Genomic DNA, 20,106 nt, shown 5'->3' on the forward strand with positions numbered 1-20,106 from the left:
AACCCACGCTTAGTAAAGTCATTCCGTGCTACATGTCATACCACTGCAGAGCACTTCTGTTAATTTTCCAGACTCACCTAGTGAAACTGGTGTATGTAGTGCAAAAGCCAAGGCTTAGAAAGTCACAGGGAATCGATTTGGGTTCTGAAGTTACCTTTTCTAAAAACTAAAGAAAATAATTCTTGGTCAGCCTGTGACCAGATGTTTGTTTCTTTGTTATCAATGAGTGTGTAAAACGCTTAGTGAGATTCAGAGAGAAACAGTTTTGTACTAAAAAAACCCACAAAAAAATGGTGTTTTTGTTTGTTTAACCACTTTGTCCTTGAGAAGACAGTGCCTGTGACTTGAAAGTACTATTATATTTGGATTGTCAAGTAGATCTGCAATGAACATTTCAGGAGAAGCAAAAGCATGGGGAATAGTAATAACTATGTGGGGTTAAAATACCAGGAGTTTGGTTTAGTGATGTTTTACTGAGGACAGCCCATTTTGGGTAGGGAAAATAGCGTGTACTGAGTACCTTTATGGCGACCGGACTTGAAGGAAGCTAAGTGCAGGGTAGTGATGACCTATTCCATGGTGATAGGCGTGGAAAGAGGTAAGAAGAGCCTGAGCCCTTGGATCTCGGCAGCTCCTGCCTAGTGGCACAGCACTGTACTTGAAGTCAGCAGACGTAGCATCCTGGTTCTGACCCACTGTGGGATCTTGGAAAAATTTATCTGACTTATTTGAATGTCAGTGACCTTGTTCAAAAACATGGTACTGATACCTACCTCTCAGGTTATGTGTCATGAACAAAAATGTGGTAACAAATGTGAACACATTGTCAACTGTAAAGGGTGCTATAGAAATGTAAGACAGAATGATCACAGTGGCCACTAGTGGCCTACTGAAATGTTGAGGACACTTTTTTAAAATCTGAAGGACAATAAAATGGGAAGTTAGAGCGGGCACAGGGATTTCTCATTTGGGATATGTTGAATGTTGGTAGACTATTATCGGACATCTCCGATTCGTATGTAGTGCTTTGGTACTTGAAGCTCTCTGAGGATTTTAGATGTTTTGACCTTAAATAAATTCCTGTTCCTGAACACCAGCTATGCACCAGGCAGTTAGACACTGAATGTAGCAGTTGAGGGGTTAGGCTGTAGTGGCAGGAACAGAAGAACAAGTAAACAGGAACCCTTTATCAGGGACAGTAAGTCCTTCATATAAGGAACGTGGAGAGCGTTAGTTTAAACAACAGCGGGGGAGTTTGTAGTTAGGACGGGGGTGGAGTAAGGGTGGAATTTAGGTAGTCAGAAAAGAGCTGAGTGTGACCAAAGCTGCCAGGCTGATGGACAGGTAGGAGCCAGTCACACGAAGGTCCAGGGGAGGGATGTTCCGGACAGACAGAACAGCGGGTCACATCTGCTCATCACGGTGCTCAAGCATCTTGGAGTGGCCAGGAAGCTGCAAGTGGGTAACCGTCCTTAGAATCACTGTTATTGTTGTGTGTAGAGAAGAGAATGTGCATCATAAGGGCCTGGCACATGCGGGTGGTCGCTAAACAGTGTTCTTATTCTTCCCTAAGTAAAGTAAAGCTTATGGTACTTTTTTGAAGAGCTGCATAACTACATTTAAAATTTCTCTGCTGTTAATTTAAACATAAATGTTTTTCTTTCTACTTTGGTCTTTTATTCAACTATTTTTGCTATCAAAAAACTTTTATCAAATAATAGTTAGATTCTGCTAAGCCTTTGTTTACTGAAATGTAGCAGTTTCCACAGTGTTCTGTTAATACTCAACATGACAGACTCCCAAGGCTTCTTTTCATGCCACGTTTGTTATTTTAATACTAAAAACAGTATCTGTCCTAAGAAACATTTTAAATTTATAGCACATATACTTATTAAAGAATATATTTAAATATGTATATTTTAATTTTATTTTTTAGTGAAGTGTAGTTAGTTTGTGATGTTAGTTTCAAGTATACTGCAAAGCATTTCAGTTATACAGATAAAAATATATCTTTTTTTAAACGTCCTCTTCTGTCGAGGAATGGAAAATGGAATTAGCTGTTTTGAAGTTAATTTTTCATTGAAATCTGCATGTAAGTCAGTATTTTGTCTGTGAAAATATTTGCTCTGGCTTTCCATGCTCAGTTTACAGAGTCAAAAGCCAACTGAAAATAAAAGATAGGCTTGCTCTAAAGAGTGTATATGAAATTTTCTATTTAAATGTTTGGGTTTCCAGGATATGCTTATTTTGTTTTTTAAGTCTAATTGCTTTTAAAGTAGGAAATTAAATAAAATACTAACAAGGTAGGGAACGCAGGTATTTTCTTAGAAAGGGATCAGGAAATCTTTATGCAACTCATTATTAATATTAATTTTAACAGCGTACCTCCAAGATTCAACTACCGAACTATGTTGATGATTTATCTGGAGCTGCAGGTCTAGGAGAAAAAAATACATTAAATGGACAAATAGAAAGTAAGCACTGTATTTTATAAAAAAGTCATTTGACAGAATGTTGATTTGAAACATGGATTTGGATCTATTCTCTCAGCCAAAGAAAATCTCCTGTTGAACATATAGTGAGGAAGAAGAGGAGAAAAGGAAGTAAATTGTATATCTTATCAGGTGTCAGCAACAGATTAAACTAGAATGCTGTTTAAGGAGCTCAGATGTTAGCTTTCTTTCAAGATGCTCTGTGACCTGAGGACAGTCAGGAAACCAGGAGGAGGGAAGGAGGGAGTGAAGAATGAGAGAGGCAGGGAGGAGGGGAGTAAATGAAGGAAAAGGAGTTGGGGGGTCCTTGGCAGGAGGTGGTAATGTAGAATACTTCTTTAGAAGAAGGAAGAGTTTAGAATTTTTACCTCCATTTTCATGACACTAGTTTTCTTTCTTGTAATACCTTTGTCTGGTTTTGGATTCAGGGTAATGTTAGTTTTATAGAATGAGGACATAGTTCTTCCTCTTCATTTTTCGAGGAGAATTTGTGTAGAATTGGTATTAAATTTTCCTAAAATACTTGGTAGAATTCACCAGTATAACCATTGGGACTGGAATTTTCTTTGTGGTAAGGTCTTTAAATAGGACTTTTGTTTTGGTTTTTAAGATATAGGGCTTTTTAGCTTATTTGTTCTTTCTTAATTGAGCTTTTGTAATTTCTCTCTTTCAAGGAATTTTACCCACTTCATCTGAATTGTCAAATTTATTTGCATAGTGTTCATAATATTACTTTGTCATTCTTTTAATATCTGCAGAGCTTAGAAGAATGTCTTCCACGTTATAGATGCTCAATATCCATTTGTTCAATGTGTGGATGAGTGAATGTGAAAATGCACAGTCCTTTATACACAAAAGTTATTCATATATTTTGTTTCTGTTTTTGTTTTCTTCCTAATGCAGATTCTGATAGGTTATTGAAAATTGAGGATCCAGTTCATTCATTCAGATCAATAGAACTTAAAGAATCTGACTGTGAACTAGTTAGAGGAGAAACTAAAAAAAAGGAAAATAAGATGAACTGGCTACACACAGAGCTGTTGAAAACAAGAGAAGCAAAATCACAGTTAAAACTTCAAAATGTGGAGTGGGAACAAGAGCTCTGCAGCATGAGGTACTGAATTTCTTGGTTTTAAAGAAGTATTTGAACTCCTTATATTTACTTTAATACTGTAGGTATGTAGGAGAAGTCTTACAATTGCTAACTTACCTTTTGGGATTTTACAGGGGAGAAAATTTCATTAATATTGTGGAATATGAGACTCTTGGAAATAATACAGCTATATATATATATATATCTCCTCATTCTATATTTCTTTAAAAAAAGATCTTTGATCCTTATCTCTCAATTGTCCTCCAGGAAGTTTATATTACTTTACATTCCCACTTGCAGAATTATGAAATGACCATTTTTCTCAAGGCAGAAACTTTAAAAAAAATTTATGCAGTTTGATTCTTAACATATGAATGGATGGACTAAAAAGTAAAATGGAAAGTGATTACTGGTTAGTTTCTTCAGCGTCTCTCTCATGCAGAGATAAGATCAGTTCAAAGGTCTATGCTGAAAGCACGGATTACTCTTTATTTCTTAATTACTTAACATGGATCCTGCCTTGTACCAAAAGGGATTTAAAAATGATTTACTACATAAATGATATTCAACAAGGAAAGTTCAAAGTGTTGCAAAAGAAGAAACATAAAGTGTAGGGCATCAGCTAGTAGACTCCCCAGCCTCGCCTTGGATTATGCTAATTAGCGGATCTGTGTTCTGGAAAAGACGTCTGCGGATGTTACCTTCTGCTGGAGATCATGTAGGAGTCCCTGTAATAATAGCCCATGAAGTTGAAATTTTGTCTCTCATGAACTTATAAACTTGTTTCTAAATAGCAACTTCTCTTTTAACTAGTAACTGAATTCTCTGTCCTAATGGAGTAATCTATGACTATGTGGGAAAAAAGGGTAATTTTCAATTCATACTTTACTGAATAATTGCAAAATTTCTTTCCTACACTATTCACCAGAGTTACTCTTGACTGAAACTCAGTAGCATTATGTCTTTTCATTGCTACTTTTCAAATATATATGTATGTATGTATGTATGTATGTATGTATGTATATATATATATATATCTTTATGAAGAGACTGAAGTGAGGAATTTAAAATGTGAGACTTAGAAATGAAAAAAGAAATTGAGAACATAGAAATTCCATTAGGGTAATAAATCAGCATGTGAAGAACCAGATCATAAAATGAACTTTCTATTTTCTAACAAAATAAATTTTAAGGTAAGCATATTTCACTGCAGATTCACATCAAAACAAGAAACAAAGAAGAAGAAAAATGCTTATATATTATATGGTAAAACTAAAGATGATTCAAAAAGAAAAGAGAAAGAATGCAATGAGCAAGCTTCCGCGAACCAACAACTTGAAAGCACTGCCCGAGCACTAGAATGCAAACCGAAGAGCATAAGGAATAAACCAAATCAGGTAAATTAGTCTTAGGTGAAAATTTCATATCTCTAACACTGTTTCATCAATATTATTTATAATACTGTTTTGAATTCATCTACATTTTCATTTAAAACAAATAAAAGTTATCTCATCCTAAATATGAACTATGACATTTAGAGCTTAACTTGCTAGTTTCTTGGTGTTCTTGGCATCTAATAGATGCTCTGTGTCTTTTCTGAGTGAAGGAATGGAAGTTAAATTGAGCTTAATCATTAACATAAGGATTGACGGTTTTGGTCCATTCAACAAAGTAACAAGTCTTAATTCAAATCCATGTGTTAATTTTGGCTTTTTGAAGTTAAAATCCAGGCTAAATTGCCTTGAGACTGTGATGGAACTGGTTAAATGCCTTACAAAGAAATTTTTTTTCACTGGGATTTCAAAATTTGTAGATACTGACAGGCATATGCAGAACAGATAAACAAGACTATACTGTATAGCACAGGGAAATATATGCAAGATCTTGTGGTAGCTCACAACAAAAAAAAAAGTCACAATGACTATATATATGTTCGTGTACAACTGAAAAATTGTGCTCTGGGCTGGAATTTGACACAACATTGTAAAATGACTATAACTCAATTTATATAGTGTTAAAAAACTTTTTCTTTCACGATACTACATCCCTTGTGTTTTTCCTCTGTGATAAATTTAGCTGTCATATATATTAGAATTTGAGTTATGTATGTGCATTAAAGATCCCTGTGCTTAAAAAGGCTACTTCTTTTTAACAGTTTTAAAAATTTTTTAAAAGATTCCCCTGCTAAGCTTTTTTGATTTTTTTCATGGTATAAAACCCAAAACCTAATGAAATATGTCTCCAGGTTTTAGAAGCGCGAAATGACACTCAGAGACAACTTTCTCGAGAGCAGAATGCCAGAGTAATACAAGATGAAATCCTGGCCCATCATCAACAAAAGGAGGCAGAAAAGACTAATAAAATGAATGCTGAGGTATTTTCTTTAGTCATTTTCAGACGTGTGTGTATGAATTTGTATATTTACATAGTGTAAAGACCAATACTACAGGTACAGAAAGTATAGAGGGTTTTAAAAGCCTATATATGTAAATATATTTTCTGGGGGTTTCATTTCTGGTCCATTGGATAAAGCAATATTTTGAATTCAAATCCATTTGCCGGCAACAGTGACGTAGTGACATTCACAGTGGCCTCATCCAAGGAGAGGCTGTTCATACTTTCCATAGGAATTGATGAACTTTCCATTATCTCAAAACTTGCTACTAACTGCAGGCATTGTAGAACCTTCCATTATCTCAAAACTGTTGCTACTAACGGCAGGCATTCTAGTTTCTGGCAGTGATCTCACTCCTTTGATACACGAATGGAGAGGTTACTTTATCACTTCCACTGATGGTAAGGGGGGAAAAGTAGCCAGTTCAGAAACCATAGTTTGGGTGTCATTCTCCCACGTGTGATAAAAAGTAATGCTCTGCTCCATATGATATCCGAATTCAGTACAAAGGAGCTTTTGAATATAGTGATAGACATGCCATAATCTATACTTAGTGATAACTTATTGATCAGTATTTTATTTTTAATAAAACAGTTCACTGTATTTCCCTGCTATTTCACATCCACTACTGTTATAAAGACCATGAAGAAGAAATAAAAATTATTGCAGAAGCAAATAGTCTCCTGATTTTCTAAGAAGAGCTCTGTAAATTTGACCTTCTTTATGTTCAGTGTGTTCACCATTAGGGAAATAGAAGGCTTCTCTTGTGTTTATATATTTGTCCTAGAGAAGTAGTGTTGGTCTGGTGTAAGAGTCAGAGAGTCGGAAGCCCTGGGGGAAACCCTGCAGCTTGCTTGTGCTCTTAACCCTTTATTCCAGAATTGTCACAGCTAACTGAGTTAACCGATGTTTGTAGACGTGCTTAGTACAGTGCTTAGATTTATCACTTCTCCGTAGATGTAATTCTTATAACTCGCTCTGAAAATGTTAGAAAGGGAGAATATTTATGGAATATTCTCAGGAAAAAAATTTTTAGGAAATTTAATCTGTCCAAATATATACAGAGCTAAGGCTTTTACTTTGGGGGTAGCTGTAAAGGTTAGATATCAAAAAATGAATAAATCTGACTACACTTAAAAATTATATTTATTTTAAGCCTTTTGGGTTTGTTGTATTTCAGAGAAAGAAAGACCTTCCCAGTTCTGAGCTTCTTAAACATCCTTTTGTTTCTTTTTTGCTTTCATGGGCTCACTGTCTTTAATTAAATTTTTGAACTCTTGGGGATTTCTGCTTGTTTAAAGTTTGAGATCTGTATCCACCTTAAGTTTTTCCAGTTGGATACCCAGTTATTGCAAACTTTTTGTTGTATAAACTTAGAGATTAGTCTTTCACTTCAAAGGAAATTATGATATGTCAGTTTATTGCGTACAGTTCAAAGAGTAAGAGATGAGGGGTTTCACTTACAGGACACAATGGATTTTGAGCTGTCTGACCCAAAAGATAGCAGCGAGGTGCTTCCTCAGCAACTTCCTGAAGCTGAACGTCAATTCCGTGGCCAAGAAATTGAGCTCCATCCCAGGAGAGATGCTCTTAGACAAACGACGTTGGTATTAGAATGTGTGCGTAGAAACCGAGGCCAAGCCCAGCATTCAAACAAGGAAACTGAACCCTTGTCTCAAAGCAAACAAGGGAAAGTCAACAAATACATTGGAAAGCAGGCATTCTTGGAGGAGAGAGTATTCGAACTACAAAGTGAAAACGTGTTGCTTCGACAGCAACTGGATGTTGCTCAAAATGAAGCGAAAAGTAAAAAGACAATACTTAATATCCCAGAGCCGTTTCTGGATCACATGGGAAAACTTGAAGCCATGAGCAGACGAGTTCTGAAGCTGGAGGAAGGAAACAAGGAGTTAATCAATGAATGCCAACGTATAAAAGAAAGACTGTATCAGTATGAAACTGACAGAGCAGAAATGGAAGTAAGTACCCAGAAAGAGAACTAATTTTCAGACTTCCTCAAAGAAAATTCAAAGTAGTATCTGATGGAAGCTAAACGTTGAAACTAGTTGAATATAAAAAATGTGCGGGCTATAAATATATACACTGTAAAAGCAGCCTAAAAGCATATCTTGTATCCAGCAAACAAAAATTGGACCTGAGAGGTGCTTCACTTTGAGTAAAGATGCCGTGTCACCTGAAATTTTAAGAGGTTAAGCTCTAAGTTGTTGATAGATACAGGAAGGTCTTAGTAATTTACTCTTACAGTGCCCAAATCATTTTAATCTTCCTGTCACCACATTTTAGTATCGTGACGAAGCAGATAAATGAAATGCTCAGACCTAAAATGAGTGTTTTGAAATTAAGATTCAGTTGTGTGAACACAAAAAGTAAAAGAAAAAAAAAAGAGAAAAGATTCAATTGTGTGGATTACCTTGACAGTCCAATCCAGATTTCCCAGATGAACTGATGTGTAAATGCTGTATCTTGTACTTTTCGTTAGTAGCTTTTCATATATTTCTAGTTGATATAATCTTACTTTTATTCATGTCAATTGGAATTAAATTTAGAAATATTTCCATCTCAAATCATGTATTGTTATGACCTCTCCACTCCTTAAAGGCATCTACTTTTCATTCAGTCATAATTTGGGACAATGCGTAAATTTTAGCAAAACTGTGTTTGACTTAGTCTCCCCTGTTCTATTTTTAATTTACTTTGAATATTTTTTCAAATAATGTGCTCACAATTCTCATTTCAAGGCTCAGTTACTGTCACTTGGAACTAAGTTTGTCCAGTACAGAGGAACTGGAGCGCTCTGTGATGTACGAGTTTGGCACTGGGGTCCCATTGTCAGACTGAGGGAGGAGCAGGCCGAGTCCTGAGTGGCAGGAAGGGAGTGAGTGGGAGGTGTCGGGGGAGTGTAGGAGCTGCAGTCCAGGAGGCAGGGGAGGCCAGGTTGTCTCGGGTCCCCAAAGGCCATTGGAATAACCTCATTTTTATTGTGAGATAGGAGTCTATTGGAAGGATTTAAACACCAGATTGAATATGTGAAGAACTCTGAACTTAAGCCTCTAATGAGAAAGAGGGAGAATGTTCCACAGTGTGGAACTTACCGCCACTCATCCCACCTACACACCCCTTTCTGTTTGAGACTTCAGTGGGGGTAAAGCTTGGCCATTTCCTGGGAGGGGCAGGGAATGGCTGGTGGGGCAGCATCCATTGTCTAAGTTAACTTACTGTCAGTAAGGCAGGAGGGTCACGCCTTCTGTGTCTTTAATGAAATTCAGTAAACAGGAATGTGTGCCTGTGAGGAAGAGAAGGTGAACTGATGTCTGTGGGGATAGTTCTCAAAGTCCATATGTTGGAGTTATATGTTATTAATGTAACCTAATGATAAGGTGACTTAAAAATCAGTAACAGAGTTATCTTTTTAGGCCTGTATGAGACAGCTCCAGCAAGAGCTGACTGACACCCGAAAGAAAGTGTCCATGTTGGAAGCTTCCCTGGAGGTGACAGCACATCATCACACTAACTCAGAAAATGAGAAGCAGGAGTCAGAGAGGAGGTCACATCAAACTGCGAACCCAGTACGTGTGAAACCTAGCACGTCGGCCGTGAGTGTGCAGCGCAGAGCGTTGCAGGACACTAGCTTTTCAGGGACAGCTTTCTTCTGTATCTTCATTATAATTACACTTTTATTATCTTTATGATGTACTTGTTTCTTAAACTTTGACTTTCATTCTGCCATTTCTTTATGTTTCTCTTATAGTATTTACCCTTAGATGAGTTGAGAATTATACATCTTTCCTCACGGAAGTTAACTTTTTTTCCCTACTAAACAGTATTTTTTAGTGATCTCTCACCACAATGAGGCCAGCTAGATAAAATCAGAGGATAATGTTTCATGGCATGTTCCAGAAAATTGTCATGTCTCTTCACTTTTGTGAATGGATATAGAATCTGTGTGTATTGATTTCATGGATTTCAGAGTAACTTGTGCAGAAAGGTCATTATACAAACCAGTTGAAGTTAGGCATTGCCTTCATTTTCTCTTCATTTTACGTATGTTGTCAAAGCATGGAGAAGTTCAGGTGACGTCTATACACCCAAAATAGAGAATTAGGAAAATTGTCTAGATCCTGCCTTTGGATTTTTTCTTAACTTTATTGAGATATAATTGACATAGGGGGGATTGCATAACTCAAGTGGTAGGGTGCATGCTTAGCATACACAAGGTCCTGGGTTCGATCCCCTGTACCTCCTCTAAAAATAAGTAAGTAAAACCTAATTACTTCCCGCCACCAAAAAAAAAAAAAAAATTCACGTATCATTTAAGTCACCCATTTAGGATGCATAGTTAGTATCTCCTAGTATATCCAGAGATGTTCAGCTGTCACCACAGTCAATTTTAGAACATTCCCATCACCCCAAAAAGAAAGCCTGCATCCCTTGGCCATCACCCCCAGCCCCCGTCCCCCTCAGCCCCCGGCAGCCACCAGGCTGACTTCTGTCTCTATAGATGTGCCTGTTCTGGGTGTTTCCCATGGATGGAATCACATGCTGTGTGGTCCTTCATGATTAGCTTTTTTCATTTGACAAAACGTCTTCAAGGTTCATCCATGTTACAGCTCTTGTCAGTATTTCCATTTCTGTTTATTGTCGAACATTACTCGGTTGGGCTAAACCGTTTATCCATCCGTCAGTTGATGGACCTTTGGGCTGCCTCTTGGTTTTGCCTATTGTTAATAATGCTGCTGCGAACACTTCTGTCCAAGTTTTGGTGTAAACATGTTTCATTTCTTTGGGGAACAGACTTAAGGGTGGAAACGCTGTCGTATGGGTCACACGGTAACTGTGTAACCTTTTGAGGGACTGCCATATTCCAGAGTGGCTGCACCATTTAACATTTTTATCCAAAGTGTGTAATTCTCCCAGTTTCTATGCATCCCTGTCAACACTGGTCATTAGCTCTCCTGGTGGGTGTGAACTGGCATCTCATTGTGTTTTGATTTGCATTTTTCTGATGACTGAGAATGTTGGGGGTCTTTCCATGCGCTTATCCATTTGTGTATCTGCTTTGAAGACGTGTCTGTTCAGGTTTTTGCCCATTTTAAAATTGGATTGTCTTTTTATGATCGAATTGTAAGAGTTCTTTTTGTATCCTGGGTTCAAATCTTTGATCAGATGTAGGATTTTCGAGTATTTCCTCCTATTCAGGAGATTGCCTTTTTACCTACTTGACGGTGTCTTTTGAAGACTAGAAGTTTTTAATATTGATGAAGTTCAGTTAATCTATTTCTGTCTTTCACTATCCTACCTAAGAAACAAGTGCCAGATCCAGTCATGAAGACACACACCTGTGTTTTCTTCTAAGAATTTTGTAGTTTCAGCTCTTTCATTTTGAGTTAGTTTTGTATGTATTGTATGAGGTAGAGGTCGAATTTTGATCTTTTGCCTGTGGATATCCAGTTGCCCCAGTACCATTTGTTAAAAAGACTATTACTGTCTCATTCAGTTATTTTGACACTCGTATTGAAAATCAGTTGACCGTAAATGTGAGGGTTTCTATGTCTGTCCTATGCCAGTACCAAGTCAGATGTTATGAGAACTCTTTCCGAGTCATCTTGCATATTACCCGTTGTCTTACATAGTAATAAAAAGTCAGTGTCGTGGAATGTCTGTAACTCCACTTCTGTGGAGACCTCCTGCTTCCTGAAGGGGCCTGTGGCCAGCTTATGCCTTGCTGACTCTGACAGGACAGAAAGTAGGCTTGCAAAGATAAAGTCCATCCCCCACCCATTCAGACCTTTAGTTTCTCACCCAGTGCCTCCCACTTCACTCCAGTTTCCATCAAATCATGGTCATGGGATCTGCTGACTCAGTCTGCAATATACTTCATTATGATGCACTTATAATTCATAGAGTCATCCATAGATTTCACTATCTAGAGGCAAAAGATTAAGCCTGGAAAAGATTAATTCAACCTTCCTCTTTGGAAGCCTCTCTAATCCATATTGCGGTTCACAATGAAGTCCTCTTTTGGCTTGGTTCTTGTGTGTAACACTGGTGCCGATCTTGTTCTTGGTGTAGATCCTGCACTCTCAGCTCCCTGTGTCTACCTCCTTTTACTTAAGAAGAGAGATGCCTAGCTGTATTCTATAGCTGAATGCATAATTAGTGAAATAAATACTTCATCCCATCCAAGGAAAATTTTTCAAGAGTACAGCTGTTAAAAATTAGATAATATTCAATCAGTTTATCAGAAACAGGTAACAGATTAGTAATTTGAATTTCAAAAGTTCAAAGCCACTCTGTGTGATACGGAGAAGCATTGTGCTACAACATAAAGCTGAGACAGTCTTACCTTCCCTTACCAACCAGCTTTGAAGTAAGGTAAAGGAAAAATGGTATTTATAATTTAAATACTGCCAAAGGACACTACACTTACGGTTCTATAATATTTTATTTTCTCTCTGAGGAAAGGAAAATGAAGAGTGAGTGCTAGATTAATAAATTCTCAAAGCTGCCTGTCTCTTAGAAGTCCAGTTAATTGAAATGAGGTAAAAAGGCTGATTTTGGTAAACTGTTTCTAGTTGTTTTTCAGTTATTAGCCTTCAAATCCTATGTCTCCTTGCTTACCAGTCTTCCTCATCCTCAAAGTTGAGGAGAAATTGTGAAATACATGCCAATTTGTAAGAAACTGTAATTGGAGGGAACTCTGAAGTACCTTCCTTCTCACTAGTTCTTAGGTCTTTCTTTAAGTTATCTGCTTGTTCTCATCAGCACTTTGTCATTAATAAGTGAATCTCAACGTTTGTTACTTTCCATTTTATAGGAGACCAATTTCTACTATATTCAAGTTACATTTCTTACTGTCTTCATTCATCCACTTTTCTGTTTATCTGTTTTTGCCTAACAAACTCCCCAAAGTTCAGTGGCTTAAATAAGCATTTATTTTGTTCACAACCTACACTTAGGAAAAGTGTGGCCAAGACAGCTGGCCTCTATTCCTCTCAGCTTCAGGTGGGGCAGCTCAAAGGCGGGGGTCTGGAATCACTTGAAGATTCACCCAGTGATGTCTGATGGTTGATGTTGGCAGTGGGCTGTGGCTTTGGTGGGGCGGGCAGGTGGACCACCTCCCCTGGAACACCTAAGCTGTCTCTGTGGCCTGAGCGTGCCCACCTGAGACTGGGTTCCGGGTTAAGAGCGAGGCAGAAGCTGAACTGCCTTTTCAAACCTGCCCTGCAGTTCACTCGGTGCCCCTCTCACCGTTTTCTGTTCATTAGGAGCAGGGCACTTAAGGTTGGCCCACATTCTACCTTTTTTATGGAATTAACTTTTAAAATGTATGGAGACATTCAAAAACCAGCATAATCTACTCACTAGCCACAATGTTTTCTTACTGCTTCCATACGAGAAATCCGCTTATCCCCACTCAGTCCCTGAGCAGGACTCGGTCGCTGTGGTGTTAGGCTTAGGCTCCAGTCCAGGGTCTTACTTTCCCATCTTCATCAGGTCCAGGTGGGGCTGAGGTTCCTGCGCGTGGTTTCTGGAGTACAGCCCCTTGGGTACACTCCTCTCAGTGCTGGGGCTTGGGGATAAGGAGACACGGGTTATTCGCCACCACACACCCGACATTCTGCTAAACTGCTAAGGACTCCCTCACTCACAGATGGAAGATGGGAGGCACGGTGGTCTGTAGCAGTTCTGAAATGCAGCCTGATGCTGCCGGCTCTTTGATTAGGACTTAGTCCTATCCCTGGGAGGGGTTCTCCGCTGCCCTCTCTGAGCTCTTTGTTCTGTCCCTTTCATGAGCAGTGACCTGTGTTTGCAGCTGAGTAGTTCTCTCAAGCCAGCTTCCTCCTTGTAGACCTTCTAAGAAAAACCCAAAGGCCTCTTCCCATTTTGCACTATCTTTTGTCTCTTTCAGTCCAAGCTAGCAAGCAGTGTTTTTGCTACCACACTTCTCTTTAAAACTTTGAGTTTCCTGTGAATTTTATTGGGTTCATGCCATTGGAAAAGCTACTCTCACGTCCTTTTGAGATAAACTCTTCACCTTGGGCTTCCTGTGAAGCTGTTGTGGGACCATGCCTTTGAAATTCTTATGCTTTTAAGATCTTTAAAGGAATTTGAGGCGGCACCTTAAATCTTTCCAAGGTCTTAACAGAATCTTGGCTTCGTCTTTAGACTGTTTTCCTGGCAGCACCCTAGATTTGATCTTAGCCTGGAAGCCATTTCTCTGCTTATCCATTATGTGACAATTGGGCATGTGGGGATGCTTTAAATGGGATACAGATATTCGAACCCTGTGAGTCCTGGTTCCTTTCTAATTAATAATCTTTTTGTTTGTTTGTTTTAGCTTATCTCTCTCATCAATTTTACTTTCAGCTGTTCGGTAGCAAGAGTCCCGTTTCCTCCGGTTTCAGTGTCATTTTCTTCCCTGGCCTAGAAGCCGTCACTCAGCCCTTCAAGGGCCCTCAGGCTTCCACTCACAGTCTCGGGGACACTTTGGATTTTCACTCTTACTCTTCTCTACATCTGTTCAGGTTTCACCTACCTCCAGGTTCAAAGGCATCCCCACATTTTGGGTTCCTTTTTAATGGCTGTGCCCCATTTTTAACATCAGTATCTGTGCCAGTTATTTATTGCTAATAATTTATATAATAAACTGCCTCCAAACCTGGTGACTCAAAACAGCATCTGCTTGGTTCACAAATCTGTATTTAGACAAGGCTTAGTGGAGCCAGCTCATTTCTTCTCCACTTGGCATCAAGCGGGCACTAGAATAATCTAAAGGCTTGTTTATGCTCATATCTGGAAGTTGGAGCTGGCTTTGGTTAAGGACATTCCCTGGGGTCATCAGCTGGGACAGCTGCGTGTACAAAGACTCAGTAGGTGGCCTGAGCTTCACAATGTGGTGGCTGGGTTCTAAGGGTGAGCAACCCTACGGAGTGAAAGTCAGAAGCCATTTAACCTTAGAAATCACACAGCAGTGCCCCCACATTCTGTCCCCTAGAAACCAGTTGACTGAGGCCAGTACATACTTCAGGGGAGGGAATTTCACAGGGGAAGTGTCAAGGAATTTGTAGAGTTGTTTTACAACCACCATCTCCGCCTGCCTTGTTTTACCAAATAATCCTTCTATCTGAAGGAAAGTAGTTCTTCCAAGTCAATGTCACTGAAATTCCAGCAAGTATTTGTTTGTTTTTGTTGAGTATCTTCTCTTGTTTTGTGGAGAGCCACAAAGGATTACAAGAATTAAGGCTTTTTTCTTTAGAAAAATGTATGGATCACCTTAAAACCACTACGCTAGGAGACGGGTTTCTCCTTAACTCTGCGAATCGCTCATTGCTCCTTGGAATGCAATTCAAATAAGCATGAAGTATTTGTGGTTCAGAGAAAGGCTTATGGCATTAGAACCCATATTTGTAAGATGTATTAATTGCAGTCTTTTTTTCAAAGTCTTGTTTTGGGAGGCATTTATTAATTCAGCCCTAAGTAACTCAGTATGATCTCCCTAAAACTTTAAAAGTCATGGAGAGGTAAGACTTGGGGGAGGAAGGGGTAAGAGACTTTCTACTAAGAGGTGCCTTGTAGTCATTTTATGTAGGAAAGACGTGAACCAATTTACAGAAAAATAAGAGTGTAAAATCAAGTACAAATGTATAACAAAGACGATGACAGTAAACAGTATTGTTTTGTGACTCTTGGTGGTTTGAACTTTTTTCTTGATTTTCTGAGTAACTTGAGTTTCTCCATTCCACAAGGCAGATACCATTTTATTGGAACTGAATTTATTTCAACCTTTGATGCTGGGTTAGAGTTAGGCTGTTCTCAGTCTGCTAACCTCATTACCAAACAATTTTATCTTCTTCATGCAGAATGCTGATCTTCCAGCAAAAGTGAAATCTGCATCTTCAGTACTTCTCCATCTGGGTGCAGAAACTCAACGTTTTCTAAAGGAGATATTTATGAAAGAATTGCAAAAGAAATCTGACACACTGGAGGAGAAGACAAAGCAGTTGGAAGAAGAAGTAGTGCACCTCAGGCATCACCTGGAAATGAACGCAGTGGAACGCAGTCCAGTGGAGCGGTACCAACGGGAGACTGAGGAGCGAGCAAGACGGGATGTAGTGGAAAAACTGAAAGAACTCAGTCAAGTCGTGCAGTACAGACAGGAGACTGAAGAACAAGCAAGACAGCATATTGCAGAAAAATTGGAAGAAATCAGCCAGTTTTTACAGGTGAAGCATTGATCTGTAACGTGCTGTAACTCACTTCGCTGAGAATTACAGTTCGGATGTGTACATTTTATGTGTTTCCTCTACTTCCCATATAGCGGTTTGTTTTGTAGATTTCTGGAAGGAAGGCCGCATTTGTTACTCCCTTTAAATAATTCAGTTTCCATCATTACTACCACTAAACTGACCTTTCGGAACAACTCTCACTAGAGAATCATTTTTAAGACCAATTGGTGTAAATCAAGACGACTAGGAGGAAAAGAATATATTGTGATTCAAATACTGTACCACACTCTGCGATTACTGTTGGGTTGTATTGTTCAATTGTTAAAGTTTTAAACTGATCCTATTATTCTTTGAACTATCACATCACATGAGTACTAGTAGAAGAGTGATTCAACTTGAATTTTGTAATTCAGATTTAATTCACTTGACATTGATGGTAAGTATTTTAAAGTTCAGCTTTTTTTCACACTTAAAATTGCTCTCTGAATCACTGACTCAAAACTAAAGGGAACAAATGTAATTACTCAGGTTATAAGTATTTTTAAAACTGTATCCTTTTAATTTGCTGTAGGCCCAAGCAGCATCTCAAGAAGACCTGTTAAGAGAGTATAAACGTGCTTCAGTAAGTCAAATGGAACACAGAGTTAAAGATCTGGAAACTGAACTGAAAAGTAAAACTTTTCAGTTTGACTGTAATGAAAAAGAATTGGAAAAATACAGGCAGCTGTACCTGGAAGAGCTAGAAAATGGAATGTCATTGGCAAGCCAACTAAACTCGTAAGTCAAAACGTAGAATTATAGAAAACAATTTAGGTCATTAATTTGCCTCTTAGGCATAATTCTTACTGAGCCAGGTTCATGAGGTGAGTAGCAGGTGAGAGCTAACTAGATAGTGTAATTTTGGGAAATGGTGTTAGTAAATGAACTCTCCTTTAAAATGTCAGTCCAGGGCAGTTTGCATCTCCCTGCCTTTTGTTGCTTTTACATGACTTTATGTTTTATATATGTATATATTTAACCTGATCTGGTCTTTAAGCTAGGGGTTTTGCAAACTTTGTAATTTAGACAGCCGTATTATCACAAAATTTCTAGCTGGAATTCCCATAAATAGAAATGTTACTAAGTTTAAAATTAACTGTGTTTTGGAAGAGTACAACGTAAGCCCAAGGGGCCCCATTCTGGTGTTTGGTGAATTTACTTTCTTGATTGTGATATTTGGTGTCACCGCTTGTGGGCACCGAGATGAAGTGCTGTATCCTTCTAAGTTTGTCTCCGCTATGTAAAGGCATGCTTGGGGAATAGGTGGAAATTCACATAGGGGTGACGGGCAGTATAGTGGTTCACAAAGTGGCTAAAAAGAATATGGTGGCCTGCCCGAGGGGGTGTGTGGAAGACAGAAAGGGCAGGTCCCACCTCCGGTGCCTGAATAACAGGATAAGCTACAGGTGTCCCCGCTATCCGAAAGGAGAGTGTTTCTATGAAAGTTGTCGGTGTAAAGCAAAGAGGCAGTTACCTTAGGACACGTCTTGCTGGTGGATGCGTGAAATAAATATGCATAAAGCACAGGCGCTCACAGACACAGTCCAAAGCCGTGGCGGCGTGATGCCGGGATACTGAGTGTGGTTCTGCGGAAGGAGCTCGGTGGGGCCCCTCTCGCTGCTCGGGGTGCTCATTGCCCCTCTGATGGCTCGGGCTACAACAAACACCCAGTGCTATTCTGGCTTTTTGCTTTTTTTTCATAAAAGTGAAAATCCACTTGAGTTTTTTTTTGGTTATGGAAAACAGGTGCTGATGTAGGCCTCTGGTAAAAGCAAAGTAACAAAGTGAGCTTTGGGAAATTGGGGGACACTTGAAATTGCCCCTGGTGCTGTCATAGTTCTTTCCCACCATTGACTCTGCCGCCTGGTGCCCCCCAGAGGTGGTGGCTCTAAACTGTTCCTCAGTGCCGCATGCTTAATTTCTCCCAGGTAGTGAGTGAAATGTGTGTATAAGGGGGGTGAAAGCAAATGCTTGAAAGTGGCTTTGAGGGATGGTTTATTTTTTATTTCTAAACTGGTTTCCTGAGGGCATGTCTAGATGCAGCCAGTGCAGAAGGCAGCGGGGATCCTCTGTGGGGGCGTCTCCATCTCTGACTCTCCCCACTTTGAAGTACTTGTTAGTTAAGGGCCCCCCAGGCACGTACGTCCTTCTTTAGGACAGTTTTAAACTGTAATTGTTTACAGTAGGTCTGCGCTGACGTATTTTTTGGTGTCAAAACACAGTTTAATGGGACAATCTGTTTACTATTGTAGCAACTTTAAAAATACACATCACTTAGGAAGGAAATGAAATGAATGAAATCTGTGCTTTGCGATCCTCGCAGGGCTAATGAGAGGCTGGCAGCAGTGAGCACTGAGCTTCAGCTGGAGAAGCAGCACAAGAGTTCTCTCCTCGGCTCTGTTCCCGCACGGCCTGTTGACGGACCGCCTTCTGATGAAAGTTCTAGTACTAGTGTAGAGACCGAAAGGAGTCTTACTCGAAGAAGGAACTTCAGGAATTTTTCAGACCCTTCGACTACCACAAGCGATCTGTTCAGGGTTAGTTATATTATCTTTTTTTCCTTGGGTTTCAGATTTCTGATACAATTCTTGCTTTTAATTTGATGAAATTCTGAGTTGTTTATTTGACTTCACACTAAGTAAAAGCCATAATTGTGCTAATAAAGGAGACAAATTTTATAATTTTTTAAAGTCCCTGGACTTGTGATTTTCAAGAGATACCTGTCACTAACTTTATTCAATAAATGCAACTAAACTGACAAATTTTAAATTTCTTAAAAAGCTCCATTTTAAATTCTAGTTTAGAAATTAAGTATTATTGCCAAATAACTAGAGATCCACTTTCCAATGTTTGGCTGAGCTTCTGATTGATTTCGGTTTGGCATTGGTTCATAGTCATTTTCAAGTTTTGCTGCACCCCAGCTTTTCTACCCCTAAGCATAAGTAAGTGATTGGCATTGAGCTACTTAACCACACGCAGATGTTTTTTATTTAAAGGAATCCAAGATATATTCTTTTTATCAATTCGATAAACTCGTAACACTAAAAACATTAAGTTCTGTTTTGAAGTTTAAAATTTTTATCATTTTCTTCTGTAAGAGTACATCCTTAGTTGCTATTTTACTTATAGCATTGTTATTTTAATTGCTATAAAATGTCTTAGTGAGGAATTGTAGGACATTTCTAAGTATGTAGTCAAGTAAAGCAAATACTTAAATTTTTAAAATGAAGTTCACTTACCTCTCTGTCTTGCCCTCAGTAGGAATACCGAGGTGGCAATGATAGGGAGTCTTTAAATTACAACCAGTTTTCATTTAAATCGGTGCGTGTTGGTTTATGGTTTGATGGTGTTTTCATGATCTTCTTGATGCAGAGAAAGGTAGCACGGGCCCTTGTTGAGTGAGGTCTCCACCTGTCTTTTCTCACTTGGCTTCATGTCATAATAAATCGAAGAAGAAAAAAGCTCAGGTTTCATAGACAGTGTTGTGGGTAAATTGAGTCTAAGTGCTTCAGAGTCATGAAACCGGACTGCGTGGTGTTTAAAAAAACAATGCACGGCTAACACTTCTGTCAGTGGCTAAGCATGATGCAAACTCGAAATGTTTCCATTAGTTGTCACCAAAAAATCGACAGTGGGTCACTTTACAGGATGATGGTGGAAGAGTGTGAGTGCAAAAGCAATGCAGGAGAAGACTCCTGAGGACAGTTGTTTCCTTTGATGTTTTTGGAGGAAAGAGGTGTCTACTTTTTAGTACTTCTAAATACACTGGAAAATGGTTTATTTTAAACTCAGTGTTGTAGTTCCAAGGTACACGTAGTTCTTCTGTGGGGCCGTGGGGCC

The 20,106-nt window shown here is 38.8% G+C and overlaps 1 protein-coding gene across 2 annotated transcripts; it reads left to right on the forward strand.

Annotated features, from left to right (window-relative positions):
• Positions 1–2,325: 2,325 nt before the first annotated feature.
• LOC141574276 (ankyrin repeat domain-containing protein 26-like) lies at positions 2,326–18,949 on the forward strand. Of its 2 annotated transcripts, none has more exons than XM_074349001.1 (9): positions 2,326–2,474; positions 3,396–3,606; positions 4,799–4,982; positions 5,831–5,959; positions 7,447–7,959; positions 9,415–9,489; positions 15,862–16,224; positions 16,799–17,004; positions 18,590–18,949. In XM_074349001.1, exons 2-9 carry the CDS (start codon positions 3,509–3,511, stop codon positions 18,867–18,869), a joined length of 1,848 nt encoding a protein of 615 aa, XP_074205102.1. In that variant the 5' UTR covers positions 2,326–2,474; positions 3,396–3,508; the 3' UTR covers positions 18,870–18,949. The 2 variants fall into 2 exon arrangements, with proteins under 2 accessions (XP_074205102.1, XP_074205101.1); XM_074349000.1 differs by having other exon boundaries at positions 2,327–2,474; positions 9,415–9,567.
• The last annotated feature ends 1,157 nt before the right edge of the window (positions 18,950–20,106 follow it).

The sequence above is a fragment of the Camelus bactrianus genome, chromosome 20 (genome assembly GCF_048773025.1).
Source record: "Camelus bactrianus isolate YW-2024 breed Bactrian camel chromosome 20, ASM4877302v1, whole genome shotgun sequence".
Lineage (NCBI taxonomy): Eukaryota > Metazoa > Chordata > Mammalia > Artiodactyla > Camelidae > Camelus > Camelus bactrianus.

What these genes read in the sequence shown, in the direction of transcription:
- LOC141574276 (XM_074349000.1), top strand. Translation starts at nt 3,509, where the DNA reads ATGAACTGGCTACACACAGAGCTGTTGAAAACAAGAGAAGCAAAATCA. An exon ending in CACATCAAACTGCGAACCCA is followed by an intron (nt 9,568 to 15,861) that starts GTACGTGTGAAA and finishes TTCTTCATGCAG; the next exon opens with AATGCTGATCTTCCAGCAAA. An exon ending in TTGGCAAGCCAACTAAACTC is followed by an intron (nt 17,005 to 18,589) that starts GTAAGTCAAAAC and finishes CGATCCTCGCAG; the next exon opens with GGCTAATGAGAGGCTGGCAG.